Source organism: Lissotriton vulgaris, chromosome 2_1 (genome assembly GCF_964263255.1).
Source record: "Lissotriton vulgaris chromosome 2_1, aLisVul1.2, whole genome shotgun sequence".
In the NCBI taxonomy this organism is placed as follows: Eukaryota; Metazoa; Chordata; class Amphibia; order Caudata; family Salamandridae; genus Lissotriton; species Lissotriton vulgaris.
Genome location: NC_141687.1, coordinates 504,187,899 through 504,201,356, shown reverse-complemented (window position 1 = coordinate 504,201,356; position 13,458 = coordinate 504,187,899). Strand labels below are relative to the sequence as shown.

Here is a 13,458-nt window from a genome sequence, read left to right as displayed (position 1 = left end):
CAGTTGAGTTGGGACTCATAACTCCTTTACGCGTTTCCTCCCATACCCTTGATTCCTCGGGTTCTGAGGAAGATTCGCCAAGACCGGGCCCAAGTCATTTTGATTGCCCCGGATTGGCCAAGAAGGGTGTGGTACACAGATCTTCTCCACCTCTCCTCGTGCCCACCGCTCCGTCTCCCTCTCAGGGCAGATCTCCTATCTCAGATGGAGGGGCAGGTTCGACACTCCCACCTCCAGACCTTACACCTTCATGCCTGGAGATTGAACGGGGCAACCTGAATTCCTTTTCTCTCCCACATGATGTGGTGGATGTCATTTTATCAGCCAGGCGTGACTCCACTAAGTCCATCTATTCATACAGATGGTCTAAATTTGTGTCTTGGTGTGGGGAGAAGTCCATTGACCCTTTGAGGGCTCGTTTATCTGACATACTTCAATTAGTTTTTTCCTGGCTCGGCAAGGGTTTGCTGTGGCTACAGTTAAGGGTTATCTTTCGGCTTTGTCGGCTTTTCTCTGCCTGCCGGATCAGCCGTCTTTGTTTAAATCTCCTGTGATTGTAAGGTTTTTAAAGGGCCTTACAAATAAATTTCCTCCTACTCCCTTTATTGTGCCTCAATGGGACTTGAATCTTGTGCTTACATTTCTGATGGGTTCTCCTTTGGAACCTTTGCACAAGTGGCCCATGAGACTTTTATCTTTTAAGACCGTCTTCTTGGTTGCAATTACCTCCGAAAGTAGAGTAAGTGAGCTTCAAGCTCTTAGTTCAAAGCCCCCATTCTTGACCATTCATGCTGAACGAATGGTTCTCAGGAATAGGGCTGCTTTTCTGCCTAAGGTGGTAACTCCTTTCCATCTAGGTCAGTCCATTACCCTACCTACCTTTTATCCTCCCCCTCACCCTTCCAAGGAGGAGGAGCGGCTTCACCGTATGGACCCCAAGAGGGCGGTGAGCTTTTATCTTGATAGATCAAAGGACTATCGAGTGGATGACCAGCTCTTCGTTGGATTTGCTGACTGCAGACAAGGAAGAGCTGTGCACAAGCGCACTCTCTCAAGATGGATTATACTATGCATCAAGATCTGCTACGCCCTGGCTGGTAAGGAACCTCCAGAGGGTATAAGAGCTCACTCTACTAGAGCAAAGTCTTCTACATCTGCTTTGTCTAGGGGTGTACCTGTAGAGGATATTTGTAGAGCGGCAACTTGGGCTTTCCTCCACACTTTCGCGAAACATGACTGCTTAGATACCGAAGTGAGGAGGGATGGTCACTTTATGCGTTCTGTCCTCCAGGATTTTCTGGTATGAAAGAGTGGACACCCTCCTCCGGGAGTGGGGACTGCTGTGGGACTCTATTCACAAGGTGAGGAATCTACTGGCTGATGTATCCATCAGAAGAACTAGTTACTTACCTTCGGTAACGATTTTTCTGGTGGATACAGTATCTGCCTGTGGATTCCTCACTGACCCACCCACCTCGCTGTTTTGTCCACTCTTCTATACCTGTGTTTATGACATTATTTTAATGAGTTACCGTAATGTTTATATTTTTATTGTCAAAGGAAAGGTTTTATTTCAATTGCTTTTCTGCATTGGTTTCACACTATGTGTGTTATCTTGACATTTGTGTACTGTGTATACTGTGTATATATCTACTGTTGTTGGTCCGTCCGTGTGCCTTGAAGGCACGTAAAAAAGGGCGGAACTGATGTCATCACGCCGGCGTGGGCCTATTATGGAGTCGGTAACGTCAGCGGAGTAGTGCGCGAAGCTGTGCCTCTGTGACATCGTCCACGTAAAGCTACAAAAAGAATTTCGGAATGTTGCTGACGCAAGGGGATATTCACAAGGTGCGGAATCCACAGGCAGATACTGTATCCACCAGAAAAATCGTTACCGAAGGTAAGTAACTTGTCCTTTTGGTACACTACTGACCCTGTGAAAGACTCCAAAGAAGAACTGTTGTGCTTCTTCTCTACAAAAAGGACTGCCACACTGCTGCTCTGCTGTGCTGCCTGGCTGCCCTCCAGCCTGAATGAGAAGGACTGAACCTGTATTTGGACCTAAGGCCACCATAGTGACTGCAAGGGCTAGTTGGCCGGCCTCCTGATCAGAGTCTCAGGGACAAAACAGGCCCCAACAACCTTGAATTCAGCACACACAGTCAGCCAGGTGTGAGTATTGCCTCCACAGAGTCGCACCCCACTTCTGGACCCTTTGAAGTGGGCCTGGAGGTGCTATGCCAGCATGCATCGCCTTGCCAAACTCGGCATAATAACTACTGTGTGCCGCATCCCTGATACAAGTCTTTGCATCGCAGCCCTGTAGCCCATTAGTATCGCCGCTGTGATACGCATCTCCTCGCACGGACTTCGCAATCCCCACTGAAGCTCCCCACAACCACTGCTGCATGATGCATCTCCTCACAAGGACCTCTTATCTCCTACCACAGCTCTTCGGAACCACTGATGCGCTACGCATCTCCACACAAGGATCGCTTGTCGCATCTGCTGTGCGATGCATCCTTGGCGCAGCATTTAAGGTACTCTTTTGAGCAGGCCCCTGTATCTGACACCCTCTCCATCGCGGTAAGCCTTTGACACATTACAGCACGACTTGATAACCATAGATGGCACTTTGTGCCTTTTGGCTCTATTTTCACTTACATCTATAAAATTGCATATATCCGGGTCTACTGTTTGGATTTTTGTTGTTTAGGTGTTAAATTAATAATTACATTTCACTCTGTTTTTCTAATTTGTTGTTTTATTTTTCTTGTGTTGTGGTTCAACTTTATTACTGCTTGAAGTGCTGCATAAGAACATTACATATTGCCTTTAATTACGGCAACCTACCATGGGGTTCAGCACAGGTTTATTTGGGGTATTTTGGGGTAGTCTGTGACTTTACAGTATCTGAGAATTATGGTTGCTGCTTAAGTAGGGTTTCATCCCCCCAGCCAGAGGCACAATTTCCTACACAAAGAGATAGTTATTGATTCAGCACCACATTCTTGTATGAGCGTGAATGCATCCTAGGTGCTCATAATCCATAACCAGAGGGCCATTTTACCCACATCTTTGACTTGGCTTTTTGCCTTGTAAAAGGACATTATGGAGATTCTTTACTCCTACCAGATAGCTGAACTGCTTTTAGCGCCTTGACTCCTTTCTGTATTTCTTCGTGCTATATAAAATGATCATTGATTCATTCATTGGGTCGTTTGTATTATAGATGGGTGAATGAGGGTGCATGCATTGACAAAGAATGCATATCGATTTGCTTCTTTCAGTTTGGAGAAAATGGAAAACACTGATGTGACAGTTGTGATTGTTACCAAAGTACCATGGAGAAGCTCTCTCAGACTGTGACATTTGGCCCTGTTACTCCCACCTCCTCGAAAATAAGCTTCAGATGCCTCGTAATTTTGTATCCTTATTCCTTTCCACAATGCTCTTGTAGCCCAACCTCTTTTCACAGATTATTTCACTTTCATCCCATTGTCCAATGTTTCGGGCTTTCTATTTGTTCTCTGTGTACCACAAAAGGTCAAAAGTGCTGAAAGTTAAAGAAAATGTCTGTGTCAAAAAACAGTGCCAAGGGCCAATTAACACCTCAAGGGCTTCCGTATGATCAACCTCCTGAGGCAGCTTTACTTTGATTGGAGCAGAGTCAGGGCTCATTTCTTTCCAACTGACCAGTTATTATACAGTTGAGGATTTGAGATGGTGCAGATGTAAATGAAACAGAACATTTTAAAGCCCTTTGTCTGAAGCTTGCAGCCAGAATGCTTATACTGTATTCTGGATTGTAAGGATTTCATGGTTTTTGTGTGCACCCAGTAAATCATCCTACGGGTGGGGCACAGATTCTTGCAGTAGTCATGTTACTGTAGTAGCATGGCAACAGGTACTACATAACACTTTATATTGACATATTTACGTGATAATTTTACCGATTCATGGAATCTTTCAGATTAGTCCGTCTCAAGCATGACAGTAAATTCAGATGTTATGAGTTCCTTTCCAAACTCCCAAATGGATCACTATTTCTCAGATTGTCTCTTAGTGTGATGAACTGAAGAAAGGCGACTATGAAAGCAGATAAATATTCTCACTTTGCCCTTATTTGACGTTTGTTCTCAACAATAATTATTCCTTTCTAATGTCTTTTTTATTGTACAGGCAGTTGAAAGAAATTGAAGATAAGATTCTCGAAGTGCTCTCGTCATCAGAAGGCAACATTTTAGAAGACGAGACTGCCATCAAAATCTTGTCCTCCTCCAAGGTTCTTGCTAATGAAATTACTGAGAAGCAGGCTGTGGCTGAGATAACCGAGCAGAAAATTGACACAGCCCGATTGGGCTATCGACCAATTGCTGTCCATTCATCAATCCTCTTCTTTTCGATTGCTGATCTGGCGAATATCGAGCCCATGTACCAGTACTCGCTCATTTGGTTCATTAATCTTTTCATCATGTCAATCGACCATTCAGAAAAATCTGAAGATTTGGAAACGAGGTATGTAACTATAGAGTTTGTTGGGAAATATTTTATACATCAGAGATATTTTTTAGATAGGAGTCATAATCTCATCTATGGGAAGTCAGGTCTCGTCATACCTGCCCTAGTTGGATACATCTAGATTTCTATGACGTGGAACAAAATTCTTTCAGGATGTCAATGGTCTCTTGATCATTCGTGGTTGTGATGAATATTAGGAATATATAATCGACAATACTTGACATTGTTCATTTTACATGTCTTTGGTTGTACTATTCATATTACTCTACTTTATAAGTGCAACAATGGTGCCACATTGTTTCTGTGCTAAGGGCATGTATTGCCGAAGTGTTTGAGGACATATGTTTAGTGTAGCGTTAAAGTAGAGGAAAGGGGGACCCCACGCGTTCAGGAAAACAAAGAGGGGCACAAATCCCCTTTTTCTCTACCAAGATGACTTTTTTCCCCTAAACACTTCATATTAGGGTCAACATAATTTTCCCTATTCCCATTTTCTCATAAATATCATTGTAGACAAACATGTTTAGATTCATTTTTAGCAATGCATTTATTTTTTCCATTTAAAAACATACAAATTACATTACAAAAAATCAAATGTCTCTACCGAAGTCAATGGATTACTCTTTTATGCGAACTAAAATATTAATCCAACTTAATGAATTACTCATTGCAAGTGGTGGAAACCCATATAGCAGTGCATTCATTGCACTTTGTACTAAATTGAATAAACATTAAAAAGACAATTTCAAGAGCAACGTTTTTGTAATACTGCAGAACGCATCTTTTGGTACACAGCATTCCTCTACACACTCTGCACATTTACAGTATATCTAGAAACTCAAATCATTTTAGGTAAAACATCTGTCTAATTTCTATGCACACTTTTTCTTAGCATTAAGTAAGTACATTTTATTGTTTGATTATTTAAAATTATACAATATGTACTTGTAAAAATTACCACATATGATATACAATTTAACATTAAAATGAATTCATTTAGGGAAGTAAACGCCATTTTTATTTTACTAGGCTAAAATTCTTTGTTTAAATACCAAGTACAAGAAACTGGCTCCATATATACTACACCAAAATGAGGTATAGTGTGTATAGAGTCCAAGTGTCCCCAGAGGTAGGCAGAGGTTTAAAGTTAGATAGAACCTTACTCTCTGATTGTAGCTTGGTCAAGCAGTAAGGCAGTATCAGAGGACAGTGTTAAGCATTTGATCAATCAATCAATCAGGGGGTTTAAAGCACAACTCACCTGCGAGGGTCTCAAGGCGCTGGGGAGGGAGGGGTTTAGCAGATCCGTTGTCATTTGAAGAGCGAGGTCTTGAGGTCCTTCCTGAACGTGTCAGGGTCGGGGATCGTCTGATGTTCAAAGGGAGCACATTCCAGGTATTTGCCGCAATGTAGGAAAAGGCTTTCCCACCTGCTCTGGTTCTGCAGATGCGGGGGACCTCTGCCAGGGTGAGGTTGGCCGAGCGGAGGTTCCTCTTGGGTATGTGGAGGGATAGTCATTTCTTTGAGGTAAGTGGAGCTGGAGTTGTTGAAGCATTTGTAGGCGTGGGTGAGGAGTTTGAAGGTGATCCTCTTCTCGACAGGGAGCCAATGGAGGTCACGAAGTAGTTGGGTCATGTGTTCGTGGCGCAGAGTACCGAGGATGAGTCTGGCTGCAGCGTTGTGGATGGTCTGGAGTTTGTGTAGCAGGGTTCTGTTGATTCCGTTGTAAAGGGCGTTGCAATAGTCCAGTCTGCTGGTTACGAGTGTGTCGGTAAAGGTCTTCCAGCAGTCTAGGGAGATCCATTTGAAGGTCTTATGGAGGACGCGCAGGCAGTTAAAAATGTGGTGGAGGCGACGGCGTTTCATGGAGAGGGAGGAGTCGAGGATGATGCAGAGATTTTGTGCGTGGTCCGTAGGGGTGGGGGTATTTCCGAGGCTGGTGGGCCACCGGGTGTTGTCCCATGTGGAGGTGCAAGGCCCAAGGAAGAGGATCTTGGTCTTCTCTGAGTTGAGCTCCAGGCAGCTGTCCTTCATCCAGTCTGCCACATGCTTCATTCCTTCCTGGAAACTGAGTCTGGTATCTTCAGGATTCTTCGTGAGTGAGAGGATGAGCTGGGTGTCGTCTGCGTAGGATATGATGCTGAGCCTGTGCTGTCGGATGATGGTCTCAAGGGGGGCCATGTAGATGGTGAAGAGCGTGGGGCTCAGTGATGATCCTTCTGGTACTCCGCAGATGATGTTGGTGGGTTCGGAGAGGAAGGGGGGAGTCTGATCCTCTAGGTTCGGCCAGAGTGGAAGAATTGGATCCAGTGGAGGGCGACTCTCTGTATTCCGGCGTCGTGGAGTCTGGCTGCAAGTGTGCGGTGTGAGAAGGTGTTGAATGCTGCAGAAAGGTCCAGAAGGATGAGGGCCACAGCGTTTACTTGGTCGAGTAGCATGCAGATGTCGTCAGTGGTGGCAAGGAGGGTGGTTGCTGCGGAATCCAGACTGGGAGGCGTCCAGGATGGAAATATCTTCTACGAAGACGGTCAGTTGGGTGTTTATGAGTCTCTCTGTGATTTGGGAAGGGGAGGAGAGAGATGGGCCAGTAGTTTTTCAGATCGGTAGGGTCGGCTGTGGGCTTCTTGAGGAGGGGGTTAACCTCCGCCCTCTTCCAAACGTCTGGGAAAATGCCAGACTTGAAGGAGGAGTTGATGGTGTGGTGTAGCTCGGGTGCGATGGTGGCAGCTGCCCTGGGGAATATGTGAGGTGGGCAGTGATCCGTTGGGGCTGCTGAGTGGGTTTTCATCATGGTCTCGGTAATGAGTTACGTGTTGGCTGGGTCCCAGCTCATGATGGTAGGTTTCTCAGTGGTTTCAGGGGGGGGGGGGTGGTGTCCAGTGTCTGTTGTTGTTTGCTGAAGTTGTCGTAGAGGCTCTTTATTTTCAGATGGAAGTAGGCGCTGAGCTTGTCGCAGAGTTCTTGGGAAGGTGTGATGTCCGTGACCTCGCAGGGAGGGTTTGTGAATTGCTTTATGACGTTGAACAGCTCCTTGGCGTGGGACGAGTTGATCTGGAGCTTGTCTCTAATGACGGTCTGTTTGGTGCCTCTTATGCACTGGTGGTAGTTCTTTGATGTACACACTCAGTCAGAAAATGAATTCACACACTCAAGAACTGAACTCTAGGCCAATTGTTTTTGTATAAAAATATACTGTTGTTTATTTTTAGAACCAAGCAAGCCTGGCACTGTAATAAGTTATTGGATATAGAGCAGTATGAAAATGCAATAGAAATTGTAATTTGCTTGATTTACAGGGGAGCAGTAGTATGCAACACTTAGCAAATACAGTACATTGTGATGAATAGGCTTTTTCCGTAAATTACAGGTAAGTTACTTTTTTATTTTACTTTTTTAACTCAGTGCTGGATACCTAGATTCAGAACTGGGACATTTCCTGCAAACAGGTAAGTAAATACATTTTGGTAATTTGTGTGATTTTTTAAAGAATATTTTCAGATTTCAAAACTCCACACAAAAAGTGTCAATGTTATCCTATGGGAGGAAAACAGGTTAAAGGTTTACAGGTAAGTAAACAACTGTGGGAGTTAAGGTTCTAGGGTTAGACTCAGGGGTCCCCCAGGGTCAGTGATGCACTGTTGTTGCACCGTCAGCGGCACTAGGGCGGCCGGTTGCAGAGTGTTGAGGCCCAATGTTTATCCAATAGGGGATCGGGAATAGGGACTCCAGCTGGTGGCTGTTGGCAAGCAGGCCACTGGGTGTGGGAGCAAAGCTCCTGGGGTTAAAGTCAGGGCAAATAGGGAGACAAAGTAGCACAAAAGGTGCACCCTCAGCAGCACTGTGGCGGCCGGGTGCAGAGTGCTGTTTCGACGTCGGGCGCCCTGTTGTTTTCTATGGAGAACGTCCGGTTTGAAAAAGCACTGCAGACAGGGAGACGAAGGACTTCAGGGTTCGACCACCATTTGGAGAGGTAAGTTGGGAAGTTAAGGGTTGGCTAGGCACCGTCGGTTTGGGCACAAAAGACTGTGGGGCATTGGGTACAGGGGTGCCTTTTGGGGTCGGATCTTCTTACCAACTCCTGGTCACAGTTAGGGGGGGCCTTGTGGATTTAGGCTGCAGGCGTCGGCTGGAGGCTTGAGGCAGATCAGGGGTCGCCGGATCTCAGGGCAGGATCGCCGGGGTGACCTCCTCGTGTGTTTTTTCCACTCGAGCTCGGGCCGGGTTCGGCAGGTGCAGAGTGGGCTGGATTTGTGGTCTCTGGCTGGCACCAGGAGCTGCAGTTTGAACAAATCTGGTGTTCACGGGAGATGTAGTCTTCAGAATTGAAGGTAGGCAGGTCCTCCGGGTTTCTTGAGGTTGCTGGCTGCAGGACACACCGGGATTTTGCAGGAGCAGATTCGAGGGGAGACCAGCCTGTAAGGCTGGGGCCAAGTCAGTGGGCTTCGTCCTCTTGTTAGCTCTGCACGGCTCTTTGGTCCTTCTTTTTATCTTGTCATTTCTGGATCTGAGGAAGCAAGGTTCAGGGTGCCCCCTAAATACTACATTTAGGTACGTTACAGGTAGGTAAAGGGCAGGTGCCAATGGATCCCTTCCCTGGGGTGGGTACACCCCTATTCTGCCACTCTCCAGTGGGAGGGGGGCAAGAGCCTGTTCCTGGTTGGCTGAGTCCCCCCATCCTCAAGATGACAGGGACTCGAGGTTGTTCTTCACCTCGCCTCCCCCACCACAGGGTTGGAATTGGCAGAGGTGGGCACAACTCTCTTCCTCACTTGTTTTTCCCGCCGGTTCCCCTGCCCAAAGTGGGGGGTAGAACCAGTTTGTGAGCCTCCCAGGACCATTTGGTCCTGGGAGGCTCACAAAGGCGGCATGCCTTTGAAGCTTCTCCTTCGTGAACCCTGCTTGGCCCCTCATCCCAGGATGTGCGTAGTTTCTGGCCCGAGAGCAGCAGCTCTCGACCCAGGGTTCCAGAAACATGTCTGGTAGTGGCATCCTAGGCAGCCACTCAGTCAGGTCACTAGAAGTTGGTCAAGTTTCAAAGGGCATCTCTAAGATGCCCTCTGTTGTGCATTTTACATTAAATCCCACACTGGCATCAGTGTGGGTTTAATGTGCTGAGAAGTTTGATACCAAACTTCCCAGTCTTCAGTGTAGCCATTATGGTTGTGGAGTTCATAATGACAAACTCCCAGCACCATATACTCTTAATGGCAGCACTGCACTTATAGTGCCCAGGAATGGACTTGGGCACTATAGGGGTACAGGGCTCATGCACCTGTACCTTCACCGCTGGCATAAGGCACCCAGCTAGAAGGGTGACTGATGTATGCCAGGGCAGTGGTTTGTGGGCATGGCACACAGGGATGTCGACTCTTCACTTTGTTCTGCGCCAAGACATGCAGCCTGCAAAGGCAGTGTGTGAGTGTCCGGGTACTGGGGCTATAAGGGTGGCACAATAAGCCCTGCAGCCCTTAGAGGCCTTCTCTGGTCACAGTAGCCTCAATGCAGTTTTAGGGAAGGAACATAGGCCCTGGGTACCTGATTAGCAGGAGCCCAGGGAACACTCAGTCAAAGAAAAGGAGCAATTCAGCAAAAAGTGGGAGCATACCATGCACGAAAGAGGGCGCTTTCTCACACCAAGGTAAACACTACATGTATTTTCGAAAAAAAACACCACATGTATTTTTAATTAAAACAACTAACAGGAACCTGATTCCTTTTCTTAGTATCTTACTAGGTATCTTAAAGGTTCATATTGAAATATTTATTCACATCGTTTTAAGAGTGAAACTGAGTAAAAGATTATTTTAAAATAAACTACATTTTCTTTGGCTACCTTTTAGTTTATCTCTCCTTAACCCCTCCCCTGCTGGTGATGGAACCGCTCCGTCACCAGCCACGGACGCGCTGTGCTGATGACGGAGCGGTTCCGTCACGGTCCGCTCGGCGTGCCTGCGCGGTGCGGATTCCGCGCCTGCGCTGGATGTTCTGTTGAGCGGGCGGGGCCGTGACGGAACCGCTCAGTCATCAACACAGCGCACCCGAGGCTCGTGACGGAGCGGTTCCGGCACGAGTACGGGAGCGCCGCGCGGCCCCCCAACCCCTTAGCGCTGCGGCGGAATTGCCGGCGCAGCGAAGGGGTTAAAACACCTTTCTCTCTTTCAATTTACATCTTCTTCAATATCGAGCCAACTTGTTGCTGTTGCAAAAAACGTATGGAGTTTGTTTAAAATCTGAGCTCCTTGCTACAACTGCACAAAAAACTGGCCTCTCGTTATCCTTAAGATTCCCCACATACACACCTCCATCCTCTTCTCTAAAACAATTCATTTTATCTTCCCTATAAACATGCTGAGCTGCCGCTTGACACCGCCTCTGTGTTTTGGGGATTTTGGAAGGTGCGGGACCCAGTGAGAACGCTCTTTTAATTGTCTTATAACGTGTGTTGTAGAGATTGCTTTAAACCTGTTTAAATCAAGGAGACTGTCTCACTGTTTCCATTGCACTAAACCCTCCAGTCCGCCGTCGGCTTTCACCCATTTGTTGTGGAGATAGTTGTGTTGTTCCGGTTGAGAGCCCATCAGCCTTACTTCCGGTTAGCCCCCATCTTTGACCAGGTGACGGTCTAGATACTATATTAGATGACACTTACTCGAACGCGCAGCGGGCACGCCGAAGGCGTGCCAAAGGCTAGTCTGTCTGCGCCAAATCGTCCCAGGCAGGGCCCAGGGGCCAGTACCCCGGCTAGTTTGAGATCACACAGCAGGATAAGGTACCCTTTGATTAACTCTATAAGCTATCCTAGCCAAGCTCTGCCTGCAGAAAACATGATATCAACGTAGAGAGGAAAACATTAAAGTACTCCCACTGCAACATAAACCTAACAGGCAGTAACCACAAAAACAGTCTGAAGGGTAATCTACAAATGCTCTTACTGAACTGTTGTTCACTGCCCAAACATAAATATGAAATCTGTGATATTCTGGAACAAAAAAAGGCCCCATACATTATTTGTAACTGAGACATGGCTAAATGAGTGGCTGACCATGATATTTTGGATGCACTCCCAGACGGCTGTGAGATACAAAGACAGGATCGAGTAGGTCAAAGAGGGAGCACAATTGCGAATGTTCTTAAATCTGCTATAAAGTGCAGCATCAAGGAAGCTAACGTAGATAACTGTGAGGGTTTCCTCTTCATATTGTCAGTGGCTGGAGACCAGTCCATAGCAGGCTTTCTGATATATCGACCTCAAGGCCCATCAGCTCAGTTCCTGGCAAGTCTGGGAGAGAAAGTGACTCAACCAGCCCTACGGTATAAGAACTTCCTCATACTAGGGGATCTGAACATACATTTTGATAATATGGAAAACCAAGAGGCCAAAACCCTCTGCTTACCTTTTGGAACATTGAATCTAGTCCAAAAAGTGATAATGCCTACACACCAAGGAGGGCACATTTTAGATCCCATATTTACCAGCTCTATGGTGACAGAGGTGGGGATGTCTTGGCCAATTCCTTGGTCAGTCCACCAACTAGTTCCTTTCTCTATACCTGTACATAGACCCAGGACAGAGAAACCAGTGTTGAAAGTCATAAGGAGGAAGTGTTCTAAATTTAACGCCAACTCCTTTTCTGAGGCACTTTTGAGGAACAATCTCAAATTAGAGAAGGATATTAATATCGCCAATAGGCAGTTTGAGACTTGAATAACAGAGGCACTGGATGAGATTGCGCCTTGGAGCACTAGGAGTCCTAAGAGATACAAAGCTTCAGCACCCTGGTTTAATGAAACCTTAGCGAGAACCAAAAAGGAGTGTAAGAGGCTTGAACGTGCATGGCGTAAGGGCTATTGTAGTAAGGTGAAAGAGAGTTACAGAAAGTAACAAAAAAAGGCCATGCTCTAGTAAAGAAAACCAGATGTGATTTCTACACAGAAAAAAATGAAAAAGCAAGTAACTCCTCAAAAGAAATGTTTTCTATACTCAAAGCACTTCAAGCTTGCGATAATGCAAACTATGAGGCTAGCACCTAATTAGAGAATTGCAATATAATAGCCGAATATTTCGCCGACAAAGTTACAAAAATATATGACTCCTTTCCAGTGGAAGCCCGTCAGGGGGTTTCAACTGAGTGTAAAACAGGTATCACATTTTTAGGTGATACCCTGGACTCATTCACTGTACAGGAGCTAGATGAGTTAAAACTCACAGCAACAGGAATCAAATCTGGATCCCCAGTAGATCCTGCTCGCCAGGAACAATTAATGATGGGTGGCAATCTTATTTTGCCTTACATCTCAGAACTAATTGCATGCTCGTTTCAGACGGGTGAGGTCCCCCAAAAATGGAAGCAGGCGATAGTGTGCTCAATAAAAAAGAAGCCATCTATAGACAAAACCGTTTTGGAAAATCTTCGTCCCATTTCGCTTTTACCATTTGTCGCAAAGATTGCTGAAAAAGTAGTGAGTAAGCAGCTAACGAATCACATCATGAAGAATGACTTACTGCATCCATCACAATCTGGCTTTAGAGCTGTACATTCTACAGAATCAGCCCTACTCTTGGCCACGGACACTATGAGAAATGGATGAAGGCCAAACGGCAGCAATGATCCTGTTGGATTTCAGTGCAGCCTTTGATACCATCTCACATGGGCTGCTCCTTCACAGACTAGAGGAATGCGGTATCAGAAGTACTGCATTACGATGGTTGGCATCCTTTCTCTCTTCACGAAGCTTCCAAGTTGCCCAACAATCACACCTGTCTAAGAGCATCCCTCTACCTCAGGGAGTGCCACAGGTATCGATATTGAGTCCCACATGATTCAATCTATATGTGGGACCATTGGTAGATCTTGTAGAAGAGCATAATGTGACGATCGTGTCGTATGCTGACGACACACAGTTGATTGTGATGCTGTCTAAAAATAGCGAACAAAC

At 46.0% G+C, this 13,458-nt stretch overlaps 1 protein-coding gene across 1 annotated transcript in view; it reads left to right on the top strand.

Moving 5' to 3' along the window:
• Nucleotides 1–13,458, top strand: part of DNAH7 (dynein axonemal heavy chain 7) — a 1,812,153-nt gene that overhangs the window by 1,272,864 nt on the left and 525,831 nt on the right. The window contains exon 50 of the mRNA XM_086955398.1: nt 4,183–4,518. Coding sequence (XP_086811524.1) covers nt 4,183–4,518 — 336 coding nt within the window. The remainder of the gene's footprint in view (nt 1–4,182; nt 4,519–13,458) is intronic.